The sequence below is a fragment of the Tribolium castaneum genome, chromosome 1 (assembly GCF_031307605.1).
Source record: "Tribolium castaneum strain GA2 chromosome 1, icTriCast1.1, whole genome shotgun sequence".
Classification (NCBI taxonomy): Eukaryota; Metazoa; Arthropoda; class Insecta; order Coleoptera; family Tenebrionidae; genus Tribolium; species Tribolium castaneum.
The window spans coordinates 7,693,371-7,711,914 of record NC_087394.1 but is presented as its reverse complement, the minus strand read 5'-3'; the positions used below and the strand labels follow the sequence as shown (position 1 = coordinate 7,711,914).

Below are 18,544 nucleotides of genomic sequence, written 5' to 3'. Positions count from 1 at the left end.
TACTTTAGTTTCACAATATGTTTTTCACAAAAAGAGGAAATAGTTTGAACAGGTTTTGATAAGTTAAACTAAACACAAACAACAAAAATAGAAAGTCGAAAAAATAGTATATTATAATACTATTGCATATTATTGTGGCACTCATTCTGTTGGAGCACTCCTTCGTCGTGCTCCCAAACCATTTATGCCAGTATAGAAAAATTTTTGTTTTTGGCTTTTATGATGAAACGCGCAGGGGTCCTGAAGCTGGTCAAGCTGTAGGCCAGCAACCAGTGCATACACTAACGTAGGTTAGTTGTGTATTGGTTGGAGATATGCGCTTCTGAACAGTTTTTTTGCTTATTTAACGAAACACAAGTAACTTTATTTTAGTAATGGAATATTTTTTTATTACAGATTTACAGCTGAGGAAGCTCGCGAATTGATTCAAAGATACTTGACTGAACATCCTGATCCAAATAATGAAAATATTGTTGGTTACAATAACAAGAAATGTTGGCCCAGGGATGCCAGAATGAGATTGATGAAACATGACGTTAACCTGTAAGTTAATAATGTTTCTTTTTTTTCGATTTTTAATTGGTTTGGTCGTTTGTGTCAGGGGTCGAGCTGTATTTTGGGACATCAAAAATCGTCTGCCCCGGTCTGTGACAACTATACAATGGGAGAACAGTTTTGTGAGCGTCTATTCGAAAGATAATCCAAATCTTTTGTTTAATATGTGCGGTTTTGAGTGCAGAATTTTACCAAAGGTAAGAAACATCTGTTTTTACCTTTAAAATAAAAAGTTATTTTGGGCACTTCCCAAGCTATGAGTTAAAATTGTGTAATTTATTTTTAAGGTCTAAGCACAGCAAATTGAAATAATAGTCACTGTGACAGACCACAATAACTGTTAGGTTTTAGACCCCACAGACATGTGAAAATCACCGAAATCTGTTATTACTTCACCATCGAATACACAAAAATGTTTCTGAAAGTTGCGGTTCTGTAGACTGAGTTATTTTTCCTCAAGTCGAGAAGTAGTATAGGTTCTATCTTAAAACCGTTTACAAAAATTGTTAAATCTTTCTCAAACTTCATTTTGAAATATATGGTTTATTTATATTAAGAAGCCCAGGGTGGTTATAAAAAACAACTGTGGCATTGAATAAATTATCAGAAACCATTTTAGATACATCTTAAAATTACTGATGTTAAATTTAAGTATGATTTTAATACCGGTCGAGTACGGGGTTTTTTAGGCTCTGTCTTTTTTTAAGTTTATTTTTAAAAACTTTGCAGATGTGGCCACTTTAGTAGAACATTCTAATAGAATTTCTGATCATGATAATAGCAATCATTTGTTACTAAAGAAGGATAAAATCCAAAAAAAAAATAATCACTGAAGAGGTATAAGAGCTCAAGTACAGTATAAAACTATTATTTGACGTTGGGAGACACACGTTAGATTATTATTAAAAAAATCTATATTTAAATTTCGATTTTTAATACGCAGATTAAGACAAATAACATATGACTCAACTGTTAAAACGGCTTATTATTCGCACATACTAAATTATGCACTTTAAGTATTATTTTCAATTTTTAAGATACTCAGTTATCTTTTGCCATAAAATTTTACAATAATTTACAGGTTTTTTAACACGTAATTTTTTTTGTTACACTTTTAACCAATTTTAGCAATTTTTAACAATTTTTTAAGATGTTAAAGAATGTTTTCTGAAGCTCTGTCGTAAAAATAAAATTTATTGCTCCGTATTTGAATTTGAATTTTTAATTTTTCGACTTTCGTAGACTACAAGATAGCGAAAGAGGGCACTCTTTGATTTTTTTATTTATTAAGAGGTCTGTGTCGTCATGCTAAGAACGTCAATTTATTGTTCTTCTAATTTCGAGTGAACTGTCTTAATTAAAAAAAAATTGTCTCAGTATCTTACAATCGAGCCAGCTTTATTTATTAGACCTTCTATAATTAGACCGTATTTTATGTACATACATTTTTCAAAAATTGTTAAGTCTTCCACAAAAACCTAGAGGGCGTTTCTCAATTTTTTTCGAAACTGCTGTTTTTGGTCTCATGGGACCGCTTTTAACGTGTTAACAGATGATTTTGATGTAGTGTTTCAATTTGGTATTTGCTAATTGTAATTTGTAACCTTTTTAATTTTGAAACCATTTTTTTCTTAAATAAATTGACAAAATTATTGGAAATAATGATTTAATTATAATTATGTGCAGACTATAACTAGAAAAAAAAGGGGTCTCCAATTTTTCAATATATTAATGCGTAATCCGTAGCTTCTGCAAGTTTTTGTTATTTGGCCATTTGATATTAATTAAAAAGAGGTTTCGTGTATTTTTTTTTAATAATTAAGGTACGCTTGATAGTTTTTGAAATAATCGCATTAGGAAGTTTCGACATTTCAGAAGACAAAGTTGTCTTTTCTGTTAAAAATTACTTGTTTCTTACTTTGATTTCTTTGTTACACACACAAAAATAAATAGTACTGTTTATTTTTTTTAACAATTACATCGTTGTTTAGTGTCGTACTCAACATGAAGAATTCACCCATCGTGATGGAGTGTGGAACCTGCAACACGAAGGTAGTAAAGAAAGAACAGCCCAGTGCTTCTTGAGAGTCGACGATGAATCAATGAGCCGCTTCCATAACAGAGTCAGGCAAATTTTGATGGCTTCAGGTTCAACAACATTCACAAAAGTAAATTCGTACTGTTATTGTAATTGTTGATCCTAAATTATTTTTAAATAGATTGTCAATAAATGGAACACTGCTTTAATCGGCCTAATGACCTACTTCAGAGAAGCAGTCGTAAATACCCAAGAACTATTGGACTTATTGGTCAAATGCGAAAACAAAATTCAGACACGTATTAAAATCGGTTTGAATTCAAAAATGCCAAGTCGTTTTCCACCTGTTGTCTTCTACACGCCTAAAGAATTGGGTGGGCTTGGTATGCTTTCAATGGGCCACGTTTTAATCCCTCAGGTAATTAATTTCCTTAATTGATTTTTCGCAGTGTTTTTCAAAAGTTTGTTCCAGTCTGACTTGAGATGGTCCAAACAAACTGATGTCGGAATCACACATTTCCGTTCTGGGATGAGTCATGACGAAGATCAATTGATTCCCAACTTGTATCGTTATATTCAACCGTGGGAATCCGAATTTATTGATTCGCAAAGAGTGTGGGCCGAGTATTCACTCAAAAGACAAGAAGCTAACGCTCAGAATCGGTACAAAAATGCGTTTCTTTATTGAACAATTTAGGATTTTTTAAATTTTAGTCGCCTCACTTTGGAAGATTTGGAAGATTCTTGGGACCGTGGTATTCCAAGAATCAATACGTTGTTCCAGAAAGATCGTCATACTCTTGCCTACGACAAAGGCTGGAGAATTCGAACCGAATTTAAACAGTATCAAGTTTTGAAACAAAATCCCTTCTGGTGGACTCACCAGCGCCACGACGGCAAATTATGGAACTTGAACAACTACCGAACTGATATGATTCAAGCGTTGGGAGGTGTTGAAGGTATCCTGGAGCACACCCTCTTCAAAGGCACTTATTTCCCGACTTGGGAAGGTCTTTTCTGGTAATCAAAAGGGTTTGTGTGTTTGTTCCCAACTAATATAATATAATAAACAATAGGGAAAAAGCGTCCGGTTTTGAAGAGTCCATGAAGTACAAAAAATTGACCAATGCACAAAGGTCCGGTTTGAATCAAATTCCAAATCGTCGTTTCACCTTGTGGTGGTCACCGACCATCAACAGGGCCAATGTTTACGTTGGTTTTCAAGTACAGTTGGATCTGACTGGTATTTTCATGCACGGTAAAATTCCAACATTGAAGATTTCGTTGATTCAAATTTTCCGTGCTCACTTGTGGCAGAAAGTGCACGAGAGTATTGTAATGGATCTTTGTCAAGTGAGTTTCATTTAAATTATGATTTTTTAATTGTAATTTGTGATGTTTTAAGGTTTTTGACCAAGAATTGGATGCTCTTGAGATTGAAACTGTGCAAAAAGAAACAATCCATCCCAGGAAATCATACAAAATGAACTCGTCTTGTGCTGATATTCTTCTCTTCTCAGCTTACAAGTGGAATGTTTCGCGACCGTCGTTATTGGCTGATACCAAGTAAATCTTTGAGGAGAAATTGGTGTTTTTTAGTGTTGAATTTTTATTTTGCAGGGATACGATGGATAATACAACCACACAAAAATACTGGATTGATGTTCAGCTCAGATGGGGTGATTATGATTCCCACGATATCGAAAGATATGCAAGAGCTAAATTTTTGGATTATACTACTGATAATATGTCCATTTATCCATCTCCAACAGGTGTTTTGATTGCCATTGATTTGGCTTACAATCTTCACAGGTAAATAGCAATCACTGTGTTAAGTTTTTACACAATCACAACTGTGGCAGCTCCTATATTCAATCTCAAATCGGTATTTAAAACATGTTTAAGTTTACACCTTTAAAACTAAATTTTGTTCAAAAAGTGTAAGAAAACGAATTGCTTTTAGCTATCTACCAAAGAGCAGAACTTTGAAGTTTTAGGGTGCGATTCTGAAGAAATCTTAACTAGATTTTTTTGACCTTTATATCTCTAATAAAGAAACATAAAAATAAGGCAATTTTGGAGTTTAGGAAATATAGGAATAATTTTATAGATTTTTGTTTTTTCACAATTGGTTTTTATATTTTTTTCGTCATATAAAAAAAGAGCAGTATCAAAAGATGAAAAACTAAATTGTTAAATGAGTGGTCCAAAGTATACAATTATTACTTTGTTAGTAATTTTTTTTCAAAAGTTAAGCACATGGTTGTAATATAAAATATCATAATCATAATAAATTACAGAGTGAATAACGTTTTTTGTTTGCAAAAAATATTGGAGAAAGCACTGTTTGAAATTAGATATGGTGTAGATTGTACAGTTTGTTTTGAATTAAAGCTCCGAGTAAATTTTATTTATTACTCAATTCAGTGATTATTTACACATGGCCCTATTTCGTCAATAACTTACTTTTCATCAGTGTCTGCAAGGTGGAAAGTTTATCCGTTTTACGAGTATAATTTGAAAAAAGTTTCAATTTTATTTACTTTTAAAAATAATTTGCACATACAAATCAATACGCATGTGACTTTTATATTCCATATTTTCTTACTCTCTTTTCGCAATGTTTTTATCAGAATTGGTTTTTTACACAGAAAGAAATTAGAATAAACATAGACAAAATGAATGTGTTAATTTTCGTACGTTTTTTCTTTATTTATCAATAGCAGGTAAGATTTTAGTAATAATATATGTTTTTGCTGATGAAATAACGATTGCTAAACTGAAACATTGAAAAATTTCAAATAATTCTGCAATTTTTTTTAAATAATAATAATAATATCTTTATTGTTGGCAAAAATATACATTTGAATCACAAGTCAAAACCTTTATCTCTTGAGACCTGAACTTGTTAGTCGACTCCCATTCTGACTTATTTTTTCTTTGTTGTGAGAAACATATTCATGATAATAACAATTGGACAAGAATTTAGAGAATAAGTTAGACTTACAAAAAATGTAAAATGTGAAGTCATTGTTTCAACATTTTTTAATGGTTGGTATTAAAGAAGGAAACATGACAATTTTTTTTTCTTTTTCTCATAGCGTTTATATAAACGTTTATATCATGATCTTCATCATCACTAGTCATCTTTCCAAATATTTTAAAAAGTTTTTATTATTTGTCTTAAAATGGCATTTTACTTTACAATAATTAAATGAAGAATAGTGAAATTAAAATTACCAATTTTACACTTTTCAATTTCACTTTGCATTTCCATTTTTTTTTTTTTTGTAATGTGGAACAAAATACTTTGCATGCAAAGTTAAAAGGAAAAGTTAAGAAGTTTGTTAATGGAATAGACCTCACAACTTTAAAAAACTGTTATACATTGGTATAAAAATGAAAGAAAAAAAAATTAAAGGTTTTATAAAATTTTTAGAATATGAAAATTTTTAACTGTCGATCTGGTTAGGTGTGATTTTTATATTTAACACGAGTGAATATGTCTTGCAGATTGAAAATTTTGTTTTAATAATTATTAATTTCTTTAGTAATGAAGGGCTTTGTAGGGTTTGGAAGTAATAGTAATTGGAAAATTAATTTTAGTTGGTATTATACTAGTATAGAAATTTTTTCCTGTAACATATTTTTTTAGTGCTTATGGCAACTGGTTCCCAGGCTGCAAGCCCCTGATACAGCAAGCCATGGCTAAAATAATGAAAGCCAATCCTGCTCTATACGTGTTGCGTGAACGTATCAGGAAAGCTTTGCAGTTGTATTCGAGTGAACCAACTGAACCTTACTTATCCAGTCAGAATTACGGAGAACTTTTCTCAAACCAAATCATTTGGTTTGTTGATGACACGAATGTGTATCGAGTCACAATTCATAAAACTTTCGAGGGTAATTTGACCACAAAACCAATTAATGGAGCCATCTTTATCTTCAATCCAAGAACTGGTCAACTGTTTTTGAAAATCATTCACACTTCAGTATGGGCTGGGCAGAAACGTTTGGGACAGGTGTGTTCTTATTGATTGTAATTAAAAAAAATGGTTTTTGAATTTTGGTTTTTGGTAGTTGGCAAAATGGAAAACTGCCGAAGAAGTGGCAGCTTTGATTCGATCCTTACCTGTTGAAGAACAACCAAAACAAATTATTGTAACTCGAAAAGGAATGTTGGATCCTCTCGAAGTCCATCTTCTTGATTTCCCGAACATTGTTATTAAAGGATCAGAGTTGCAATTGCCGTTCCAGGCTTGTTTGAAGATTGAGAAATTTGGTGATCTTATTTTGAAAGCTACAGAACCGCAAATGGTGCTTTTCAATTTATATGATGATTGGCTCAAGACTATTTCGTCGTATACTGTGAGTATCAACATGTTATTTGACTTGAATTTGCTAATTGTTATTATAAATTTAGGCATTTTCTCGACTCATTTTGATCCTGAGAGCGTTACACGTTAATACAGAACGTACAAAAGTGATTTTAAAACCGGACAAAACCACAATCACTGAACCACACCACATTTGGCCAACTCTCTCTGATGATGAATGGATCAAGGTGGAAGTACAGTTGAAGGATTTGATTCTTGCCGATTACGGAAAGAAAAATAAGTAAGTATTTAAGTTTTTATTCCTATTTAGAGTTAATAATCAATTAGTTACATATTAAAAATACGATTTAGGCACTTTCATAATGAAAGATATGAATAAATGGAAAATATCAGTTTTTTCTAGTTTGGAATTTTTTTATCACAATATTTGTTGAGTAAAATTTATAAAAACATTTTCTACACAAATAATTTTTTAATTTTAAATTTATTGTTTTAAAATTCTCGATAAACAATTCTTTAGGGAGATGTGATTATATATTTTAATTATTTCATTTTTGACGCTTTTCTGAATCTTGGTCAAATCAGAATTCAACCGATGTTTGTGTTTGGTTACGTATACAGGGTGTCAGTTTTTCGAGCTCCACCAGGGGGTTCTCAATTTTAAGGGATATAAGTTCGATTAAATTAGGCCAAATTGCGCATTTTTATGTTGAACAATTTATTATGTAAAAAAAAATTTCTTGTCATTTTTAGTTTTTGATTTATTGAGAAAAATCAATAATTTGTTATTTTTGTTTTTTTAAGCGAAATAAAAAGAAGTAGACGTTTTTCAGCCATTTTTTTACAAGGAATCTAACTTTTTTATTGTATTTTCCAAGGCGTTCTTGATGTCAAAGTTATAACATTCAACGTTTGTTAATAAATGTGTGTAATTTTTGTAAAAAAACAATGAACAATTTTTATAGTGTAGTAAGTAAATCAAGTCTTGCGGAATGTTGTTTTCTGTTAATTAAATCGAGTTCCCAAAACGATGAACTTGTGATTGAAAAAAATCATTGAAATATAAACTATACTATGGTAGCGCTCAGCTCCGTTTGCGTGTGCGTCATCTGACATTTCTGTCACTACGTTTACATAGAGGGTCATAGCGGTGACAAACTATCAAATATTTTTTGAGGTTACGAAGTGTTTAAATTATGAGTTGTAACAAAAAATACAGATTCACAAAACAAGAACTAATAAACGCAGAATCAAAAACCTAACGAAACGCAAATCACAAAACACAATAAACGAACAGAAAATACTTGCGATTAACAGCGATAACACTTTCGACAACCATGCGATGACGTCTATAATTTTCTGTTAATGTCAGTTTGACAAATTCGTGACACTTGACGCTGTTGTCGAAGTGCACATGTAAATTAATGTTCAAGGATACCACCCTTAGATACCCCTTAGTTGTTTAAATTTGCATTGTTTTTGATAATTTTTTTACAGCTTTGAGTTGGTAATGAAAAAATGAAATTGATGACGCACACGCAAATCGAGCTGACCGCCACTATATACTGCTAACAATTGAGTACTGAAACTGAAGTTTAATAGTAAGATTTAATAATGTAAGATAAAAACCTCATAGGAGACGGTGATAACAGAGTCTACAAAAAAATGCCTAAGTTAAGAGCATGTGGATCTAATTATTTTATTAAAAATTGTGAATAACGAAGTTCTGTACTTACAAAGTTTTTGTACCAAAATTGTGAAAACTCCTCGTTGTGATATAAATATAAAAACATACAATAGTTTCAGCTGTTAAAAAAAAGCTATAAAAAAACAGAAAACTCGACAAATAATTTTTAATTGCGGTTCGTACATACTTTTTTTTGGTAATGTTTCATATTCGTATTCGATAACATTTGCTAAATTAACAAAAGTAGTTGCCATTTTAAATATGGTTTTCTTGTTTGAATTGTTCATGCAGGCTTTAAAAAGAGTTGCAAATTTATCTTCTTTTGTATGATGTCAATAATAATAATAATAATGTTGAGTCCTTTAATTCACCATTTAACAAACGTCTAGATGTCTAGAAGGTAAACGAAAATTTTTTCAGATCGTAGTTCTTTTCGTATCATGGAATATGTTTTGTGATTTCATGAATTTTGATAATTAATTTTAATCACAAGGAATTGTGGAATTTTTTAAATTGATTTAACTAAAATTTAAGTTTAAATTACATAAAAAAATTAAAAAAATCATATCAGGTACTACTCTTTATTCTAGATATTCTGTTATACAATGGTACAATATTTTAATTACCTCTCGTGTTGTGTTCCTGAAATTCTTTACAACTAATGTATTTTTATAATATTTTTCTTCATATAACGTATTGAGTTAAAATATAAACGGAAGAAAGACACTGACATAATTTTCAAATTGTGCTCTGTAATCAGCTTTGTAGACCTGCTTTCCATATACTTGTAGAAAAAAAATTCAATTTCATTCGGAATTAAAACAAACCGCTCCATGGACACTTTTCGTCTTGCAAATTAATTAATAAACTGTAGAGGCCACATTTTTTCTTACAGCTTAGCTTTGTACTAAATTTACAGTGACATAAAACTTATAAACATTTGTTAATATTTTATCACGCGATTTCATGAATTTTGATAACTAATTTTAATTACAAGGAATTGTGGAATTTTTTAAATTAATTTAATTAAAACTTGAGTTTAAATTACATAAAAAAATTAAAAAAATCATATCAGGTACTACTCTTTATTCTAGATATTCTGTTATACAATGGTACAATATTTTAATTACCTCTCGTGTTGTGTTCCTGAAATTCTTTACAACTAATGTATTTTTATAATATTTTTCTTCATATAAAGTATTGAGTTAAAATATAAACGGAAGAAAGACACTGACATAATTTTCAAATTGTGCTCTGTAATCAGCTTTGTAGACCTGCAAATTTCCATATACTTGTAGAAAAAAAATTCAATTTAATTCGGAATTAAAATAAACCGCTCCATGGACACTTTTTGTCTTGCAAAATAATTAATAAACTGTAGAGGCAACATTTTTTCTTACAGCTTAGCTTTGTCCTAAATTTGCAGTGACATAAAACTTATAAACATTTGTTAATATTTTATCACGCGATTTCATGAATTTTGATAATTAATTTTAATCACAAGGAATTGTGGAATTTTTTAAATTGATTTAACTAAAATTTAAGTTTAAATTACATAAAAAAATTAAAAAAATCAAATCAGATACAATACTTACAATACTTTAATTACCTCTCGTGTTGTGTTCCTGAAATTCTTTATAACTAATGTATTTTTATAATATTTTTCTTCATATTAAGTATTGACTTAAAATATAAAAGGAAGGAAGACACTGACATAATTTTCAAATTGTGCTCTGTAATCAGCTTTGTAGACCTGCAAAATTTCCATATACTTATAGAAAAAAAATTCAATTCAATTTGGAATTAAAACAAACCGCTCCGTGGACACTTTTTGCCTTGCAAAATAATTAATAAGCTGTAGAGGCCACATTTTTTCTTACAGCTTAGCTTTGTACTAAATTTGCAGTGACATAAAACTTATAAACATTTGTTTATGTTAATTAATTACAATGTTAATTAATTATAACAAAAAACAATACATTGTTAAAAATTACCAATCCACTAAACTTGTCTTTAAAAATATCAGTTCATTAGTATTTATCCTAAAGTTTCAGCTTAACTTTTACGTAATGAAAAATTTAATAATGAAAAAAGCACCTCGGAATTTGGAGAAAGAATTTCTAAAAGTTCCCTATTTTCAATTTAATTTTGTATTTTATATTGAAAAATCAAGAACATCTATCAAAGTGAGAAAATTGTACAGAGCGTGTTTTTCTAAATTACCTCTAAAAGTTTCAATTTGTGCCTAAAAACGATACAATAAATGTACATGACTGAAAGCCTTAATAATTGCTGAACTTATTCCGAATTCCGAGCGTCATATTAGTTATGTCTTTTACTTTTAGTGTTAACGTCGCCTCACTGACCCAGAGCGAAATCCGTGACATCATCCTCGGTATGGAAATCAGCGCCCCCTCAGCCCAACGCCAACAAATCGCCGAAATCGAAAAACAGACAAAAGAACAATCGCAACTCACAGCCACCACAACACGAACAGTCAACAAACACGGTGACGAAATCATCACAAGCACCACAAGCAACTACGAAACCCAAACCTTCAGTTCAAAAACCGAATGGAGAGTGCGTGCCATTTCGGCAACGAATTTACATCTGCGAACCAACCACATTTATGTCAGTTCGGACGATATCAAAGAAACCGGCTACACGTACATTTTGCCGAAGAATGTCCTCAAAAAGTTTGTCACCATTTCGGATTTGCGGGCACAGATTTGTGCCTTTTTGTACGGGGTTAGTCCACCTGATAACCCCCAGGTTAAAGAATTGCGTTGTTTGGTGCTCCCGCCCCAGTGGGGCACCCACCAAACTGTGCATATACCCAACACGCCCCCAAACCATCCGTTTTTGAAGGACATGGAGCCCTTGGGTTGGATTCATACACAGCCTAATGAATTACCCCAACTATCCCCACAAGATATAACAACGCATGCTAAATTAATGGCTGATAACCCGGCATGGGATGGGGAAAAGACAGTTATAATCACTTGTTCCTTTACGCCAGGATCTTGTTCTTTGACTGCTTATAAATTAACACCCTCTGGTTATGAATGGGGGCGGGCTAACACCGATAAAGGGAACAATCCAAAAGGGTATCTCCCAAGTCACTATGAGAAGGTGCAGATGTTGTTGTCTGACCGGTTTCTTGGGTTCTTCATGGTTCCAGCCCAGGGTTCGTGGAATTACAATTTCATGGGTAATTACGACCACAGGTGTGTTTTTTTTTGTACTAATTGTTTTATTTAGGTGTGCGACATGACCCCAGCATGAAATATGAGCTACAGTTGGCTAATCCGAAAGAGTTTTACCATGAAATACACAGACCAGCCCATTTCTTAAATTTCTCATCTTTAGAGGACGGTGACGGGGCTGGAGCTGATCGGGAAGATATGTTTGCTTGAGTTCGTTTTTAGAGTTAGTTTTGGATTTGTAAATATTTTATTACGTAAATGAAAAATAAATGTTTCTGAACCTAGTTTCTCATGTGGCAGGCAGTGTTTTTAAAACCTTTGTTTTTTGTAGACTTTGGATTGTTATCTATAACAGTGAGACACTTTCTTTCCTAAATGGTTGTTCTTGTGTCACGAAGTTGGCTTTAAAGTAACTACTTTAATGAATTTTTGATTTATTGGTGAATTTCTAGTCCTGTTCCAGAATGCAGTTTTTCGGAACAAGACCGAGGGGCCGTTAAGTTTGGAATTAGTCGTGCAAACCTTTGGCATTTAATCGGAATTATTTGAAATTATTAAAATCTGGAAAAGCTGAAATTCTTTTTGGAATTGCTCGAAATTTTTTGCGAAATTCTGGCATTACTTGAAGTGGAAATTAATTTGGAATTACAAAAATCAAGTTGGAATTGTAATGGGTCATTGGAATTACTGGAATTTGCGTTGAATTTTTTGGAATTGGAATCACATGTATAAATTTTTTTCAAGTTAAGGGCCTCTCGGATCAGACGCAAAGGAACTTGAAGCCAAGAAATTATGGGTAAGTACATTTATTTTTTGCAAAATACTGGTTTTTATTAGAGAGTAATACAGCTTTTTAACGTGTTTCTCGCACTTTTTTCGAGCACAAACATGTCGAAATTAATCGGAATTATGTAAATTATGTAACAAGTGATTTATTCTTTTTTCAAGCCTTTTAAATAATGCTGTTATTTCGAGAAAGAAAATCAACAATTTGTCGAAAAATTAGAGAATTGTGCCGATAAAGGGGTTATTTTTGTATTTTTTGGGGCACTTAAGCGAGATTTTGGTTAAATAGAACGAAATAGTTATTTAATAAACTAGTTTGTTAATAAAGTCGATTAATAAATGAAATTCAAGCACGAACGAGCGATAGCGAGTGAGTGCCTTTAATAGTTGAGTTTATAAAATCGTTTATAATAACGAGTTTATTACAATATTTTTTGGATGAACGTAAACTCTTTTTGTGACAAAATTCGAAATTAATTACAAATCAAAACCAATTTTATCTTTTTCATCGCATTGATAAAAATGACGTCTTATAAAATACTTTCATCCTTTGTTTGTCCTCGAGGTTGTAGATATTTTTTTAATTTTTCAACACTTTCCATTCTGAAATTTGAACAGTTGTAATAATAATATTATTATAAAGAACCAAAATAATTATGGATTATTAAAATATATGTTAGTCGTCAATGTTTTTTATTTGTATGAGTATAACTGGTTGTTTATATCAAAATATCATGAAAAACGAAAAAGTTACTAACTTAATGCAAAAATTTAAATATAGGCTGAACCAAAACTGGCATTAATAATAAACTATTAATAACAAAAAAAGGAGTTGAACAAAGGACTTATCTTTTTATTCTTGTCTTATGTTATAAGTTACGAAATTTTTTTAAAATTTTTTTAAATATTTGAAACCTAAATATAATAAATAAAAAAAACAATCAGCTAATATCATCATAACTTGCAAAAAATAGTTGAAAAATTACTAAAGTGGATCTGAGAGCACACTTTTTCGGGTGTTTTAGCACATTTTCAGTCTGAACTGCAGGTGTCTTGTGAAATTTTTGCAAAAAATTAAACAAAAAATCTCAAAATTCGATCAAAAATTTACCATTTTTTATATGACTCGAGCGTTTTAGCACATTATTGGGTTAAAAATAGAGTTTTTGCAAAATTTTGCTAATCTGTACTGAAATATCTTCCGAAATGTCAATAAATTTGATCGAAAATGGTATGATTTTACATTTTTTTTAAATGAAAAAAGTCAATTATTGAGCACAATTTTGTCGAAAATTATTCAAAAATTCGCCGAATTAGGTCGATAATAATGTTATTGCTGTCATTTTGGGCGCTAAAGATGTTTTAGAGCTAAAAACTATTTGGAAAATTTTTTCTTCACAAACACAGTTACGAGCATTTGGCGAAAATTTTCCTTTTTCGAGCAGTTAAACACGCATTTAAAATAAATATAAACTCAGTAAATTACATTAAAAATGATATTCTTGAAATATTTAGCACATTGTCGAACCAGAGGCAATATTTTTTCTACTTTATTCACTCATAAATCATAATAAATAACAGCTTTATTTATATGTCGTTGACTTTTTTTTGCTTGAATTGATTTTATTTTTTTTTGTTTTTTGTATGCACTTTGTTATTTTGAAATTTTATTAAAAAAATTTTTAAGTACAATAATCAATAACTTTATTATTGCAAAAGCTACATATTTATATAATTGTACAAAACACATAAAACGGAATACTTTTTTTGCAATAAAAGAAGAATTATATAAAAAACCTGAAAAATTAAGTACTGAAATATCTTCCGAAATGTCAATAAATGTGATCGAAAATGTTATGATTTTATTTTTTTTTTAATAAAAAAAGTCAATTATTGGGCACAATTTTGTCGAAAATTATTCAAAAATTCGCCGAATTAGGTCGATAATGATGTTATTGCTGTCATTTTGGGCGCTAAAGATGTTTTAGAGCTAAAAACTATTTGGAAAATTTTTTCTTCACAAACACAATTACGAGTATTTGGCGAAATTTTTCCTTTTTCAAGCAGTTAAACACGCATTCCAAATAAATATAAACTCAGTAAATTACATTAAAAATGATATTCTTGAATTATTTAGCACATTTTCGAACCAGAGGCAATATTTTTTCTACTTTATTCACTCATAAATCATAATAAATAACTCGTTGACTTTTTTTTGCTTGAATTGATTCTAATTTGTTTTTTGTATGCACTTTGTTATTTTGAAATTTTATTAAAAAAAACATTTAAGTACAATAATCAATAACTTTATTATTGCAAAAGCTACATATTTATATAGTTGTACAAAACACATAAAACGGAATACTTTTTTTGCAATAAAAGAAGAATTATATAAAAAAACCTGAAAAATTAAGTACTGAAAAATATTCTTAACTTAAAAAAGGAAATCAAAAATCTGACTAGGGTTTTAAATTCGGTGATATGCGTATACATTAATTAAAGAATAAAAATAATTCTTTTACAAAAATAAAATCCTAAACACTCGACTAGTTTATGTACTGTATTTGATTTATCATTCACAATTACACATACATACACATAATTATATCGGGTTTAAATACTTAGGTAATGATAAACGTTTGTGAAACAAAAGTAAGACGATTAGTTACAAAGCAAAATACATTTTTGATTTATCTAAATAATTAAGATAACGAGAACAGGTTATGGTTCTAGAAGGAATACAATGAATAGTTGAGGCTAGTGCTGAATGGAAAAGGGAAACTAAAAGGAATATTCTCATTTATCTAAATCCAATGTTCAGTGATGTTTATTTTTTATCAGAACAAAATCACAGACAAAAAATTGTTATCTTTTTAAATTAAATAAAAAAAAATGAAAAAGGTTTCCTTTTTCCGCTCAGCAGCTGACGTTACATGCGCAAATCTAACTTAAGTCTATTCGCACCAGAAATAAAGCACAATGCCAAAAATCAAAACCAATAAAAAGTAGGTAATACAGTTTATTTTGCAAAAATTTAAACATTTAAAAAGGAGTGCTGTTTCCACAAAAATCGAATACATGATAAAATACTTGGGTACAATTTTTGGAGACGTATTAAAAATATAAATATAAAAATACTCTAAACTAATGTCATGGAAATCATCGTGCGCGATACGTGTGTTAAAATTATTCTCCAATGTAATACGAACTTTACATTTATTAGTTTCAATTTAAGAATAGATAAATCTTTGGTCATTTGTTGGACTCTCCTGCTACCGTATTAAGCACCTTTAAGACGCCTCATGGGTCATGTTTCAAAGTGCTGGTGTCGTTATCACCCCCATGGGCAGTTTCCTGAATGGTTGAAGTGGCGGTCGAATAACTTGTAACTCTTGTCGTGTTAGTCATCGTCATGGAGTGGGCCAAGTGATGTTTACCAATAAATGTATAATAACTGAAAAGTGGAGAAAAAAATTAGAATTGCAACTAAAAAACTGAACCACCCGTTGTGTAAAGTTTTGGAATCTGATAAGTAATATGTATTTTTTATTTTGCTCGCATGCTGTTGTAAAATAATACCAAACTGTGATTTTATTTCGTTTGGTGTAAAATAAAAGTGCAAGTTAATCGGTTCGGAACAAAGAGCATGCGTTCGGTTAGTCACTTTTCTTTCGTACATTTTAGGAGATATTTTAATAAACCCTTAACCACAAGTCCTTGATTTCCCGTATTTACAACGTTGGGAAAAATGTGTTTGAGTGTAGGACCCCACGCCCGTTTCAACAATTGTGTAAAAGTGGAAAACAAAGAATTGCAAAAGCGTTAGCCAAGTACCATATGCAGTAAGTCTAATTTGCATGTGCACACTTGGTAACTTACTGCCAATTAAAAAATATTTAATCCGGTTTTACTTTCGATCTCATGAGATTGTACTCATTGTTACTATCTTTGGTTTACTCCAGTAAAATCTAAAAGTAGCTTAAAATCAATACAAAAAATTATTAATTAAGGGCAAAACAAAAATCATTTGTTTCTTTCAAAAGTTGAGCAAAGAATTCTTGAAATCACTTACCGTTTCTTCAACAACTTCCAAATGCTCCGCTTGAATACGAAAATGAAGAAAATGAACACTCCGTAAATGGCATTGCAGAAATCAGTCAGATACCAGATCGCTTCAGGAGCCTCTTCTGCCCAAATCACAGCCCATGATATTATTTCCATTGACCAGTTCACACCCATTGCAAAAAGCAGTTTGACGTAGAGATTGAAACTGTGGATATAAAAAACAAATAAGGTACTTCTTGCATTTTCTTTCTTTTAATCTTTGAATCATGCCAGAATTTTTTTTTGGATATTTTTGTAAAAATTTATACGCAATTTTGCAATAACCAGAAGCCATGAATTTTTTTTAATTTATGTAGTTGTTCTCTTATTTTAATTCGTGTTATTAAAAAAATCGGGTTATGGAAGTTCGACTGTATTAATAAAATTCAATAAATCAATAATAAAATATTACTGGAAAATTACGTAAAAGAATTATCGCTAGCCCTCAAAATTATTTGTTGTTTGATTTTTATTTATTTTATTATTATTATTATTTTTTTTTGCATAACACATTTAAGCACCGTTTGTTTTTGTTTAGAATTTCATTGTTAAGACACAATTTTTTTTGTAGCGACCTGTTACTGAATTGTTTATTAAATTAATTTTAATTATAAGAGATTGCAGACAAATTCTGAAAAAATTCACATGAATAGAGAAAAATACAGGTTGAACCAAAAGAAACGCAAAGTTCATATCTTTAGTTATGAAATATTTTTCAAAAAAAAATCCTTTAACAGGTCCATTTTATTTTTAGTTACTTTAACATTACGTTTTGATACTATGTATAGCAACGAGTGACATCATTTTAATTTTTTTAAATGACAACAAACATCATTGTTGTAAAAAAAATAACAGAAAAATATACGCACAAAAAGGCATTATGTTTTAGTTATAGTTTTTTAAAAAATCACAATGAAAACACTTGATATGAAACATAAAATAAAGCAAGAATAGAAAGATAAAGTCCGTTGTTTAAAATTGCTATCAATAACTATTTTATTTTATACCTTATTGTCAGGTTTTTTTTAACTTTTTTTACTTACCAAAAAAAAGTTAAGGCGAGAGAAGTATATTAATATCAAAAACAGTAAATGTCGGTCATTAAAAAAAATACGTGATTAAAAAAAAGAAATCCACCTGTTCGAGAATTTTTTTGAAAAAAATTTGAAAAACCAATGATTTGAAGTTTGAGCTTTGTTTTTGATTCACTCTGTACAAAGTATTTAAAAGCAAACGCTGATTTCAGTGTGATAAATAGTGTAAGTTATATATTTTTAGAATGAGAATTATATTGTTTTTTGTTTCAAAAAAATTGTTCGCATTTATCAAGCAAATTACAGATTCTATTGTTATTCTATTATTTTGGTCAGTTTATTGATTTATTAATAGTTACATGAAATAGCAATGCCCACAGACTTTATCTGATTTTTTTGGAAAAATCTCTACAATTTTGGGTAAAAATTACAGAAGATATCAATTTTGAGTGTATATTGTTTTGTTGTAATAGATATTTTTTTAATGTTAGATTATATTTTATATTTTAATTATATTATAATATTATATTATATTATATATATTTATTTATTTATATATTCAAAAAAAATAATTCGCTTTTATTTAGCATATTACAAAGTCAGATTGAATTATTTTGGTCTGTTATTGATTTGTTTAATGTTTTATTAATTATTGCACGAAATAGCAATGCCCTACAGACTTTATCCAAAGTTTTTTTTGTAAAAAATTATACAAATTAATGTGAAAATTACATCAGATATGAATTTTCAGCGTTATTTTTGGGTCAGTCTGTATAAAGTATTTAAAAGAAACCGCT

General features: G+C 30.0%; 2 protein-coding genes across 11 annotated transcripts in view; one reads left to right on the top strand and one right to left on the bottom strand.

Moving 5' to 3' along the window:
• Positions 1 to 18,544, top strand: part of Prp8 (pre-mRNA processing factor 8) — an 88,709-nt gene that overhangs the window by 12,876 nt on the left and 57,289 nt on the right. Inside the window, exons 9-24 of the mRNA XM_064356742.1 lie at positions 397 to 543; positions 602 to 752; positions 2,547 to 2,723; positions 2,775 to 3,011; positions 3,066 to 3,256; positions 3,308 to 3,613; positions 3,670 to 3,946; positions 3,999 to 4,159; positions 4,214 to 4,405; positions 6,249 to 6,615; positions 6,674 to 6,961; positions 7,017 to 7,210; positions 10,963 to 11,828; positions 11,879 to 12,046; positions 12,155 to 12,232; positions 12,276 to 12,619. Of these exons, the coding sequence (XP_064212812.1) occupies positions 397 to 543; positions 602 to 752; positions 2,547 to 2,723; positions 2,775 to 3,011; positions 3,066 to 3,256; positions 3,308 to 3,613; positions 3,670 to 3,946; positions 3,999 to 4,159; positions 4,214 to 4,405; positions 6,249 to 6,615; positions 6,674 to 6,961; positions 7,017 to 7,210; positions 10,963 to 11,828; positions 11,879 to 12,033 (3,709 nt within the window). The 3' untranslated portion in view covers positions 12,034 to 12,046; positions 12,155 to 12,232; positions 12,276 to 12,619. The remainder of the gene's footprint in view (positions 1 to 396; positions 544 to 601; positions 753 to 2,546; positions 2,724 to 2,774; positions 3,012 to 3,065; positions 3,257 to 3,307; positions 3,614 to 3,669; positions 3,947 to 3,998; positions 4,160 to 4,213; positions 4,406 to 6,248; positions 6,616 to 6,673; positions 6,962 to 7,016; positions 7,211 to 10,962; positions 11,829 to 11,878; positions 12,047 to 12,154; positions 12,233 to 12,275; positions 12,620 to 18,544) is intronic.
• Positions 14,900 to 18,544, bottom strand: part of LOC655232 (G-protein coupled receptor Mth2) — a 60,085-nt gene continuing 56,440 nt past the window's right edge. For 9 of the 10 annotated variants that reach the window (XM_064356756.1, XM_064356748.1, XM_008192768.3 and 6 more), the window contains exons 6-7: positions 16,682 to 16,879; positions 14,900 to 16,063 (exon numbers count right to left, since the gene is read on the bottom strand). In XM_064356756.1, the coding sequence (XP_064212826.1) occupies positions 15,910 to 16,063; positions 16,682 to 16,879 (352 nt within the window). In that variant the 3' untranslated portion in view covers positions 14,900 to 15,909. Of the gene's footprint in view, positions 16,064 to 16,488; positions 16,578 to 16,681; positions 16,880 to 18,544 lie in introns of all 10 variants that reach the window. The other variant, XM_064356757.1, reaches the window with a different exon arrangement.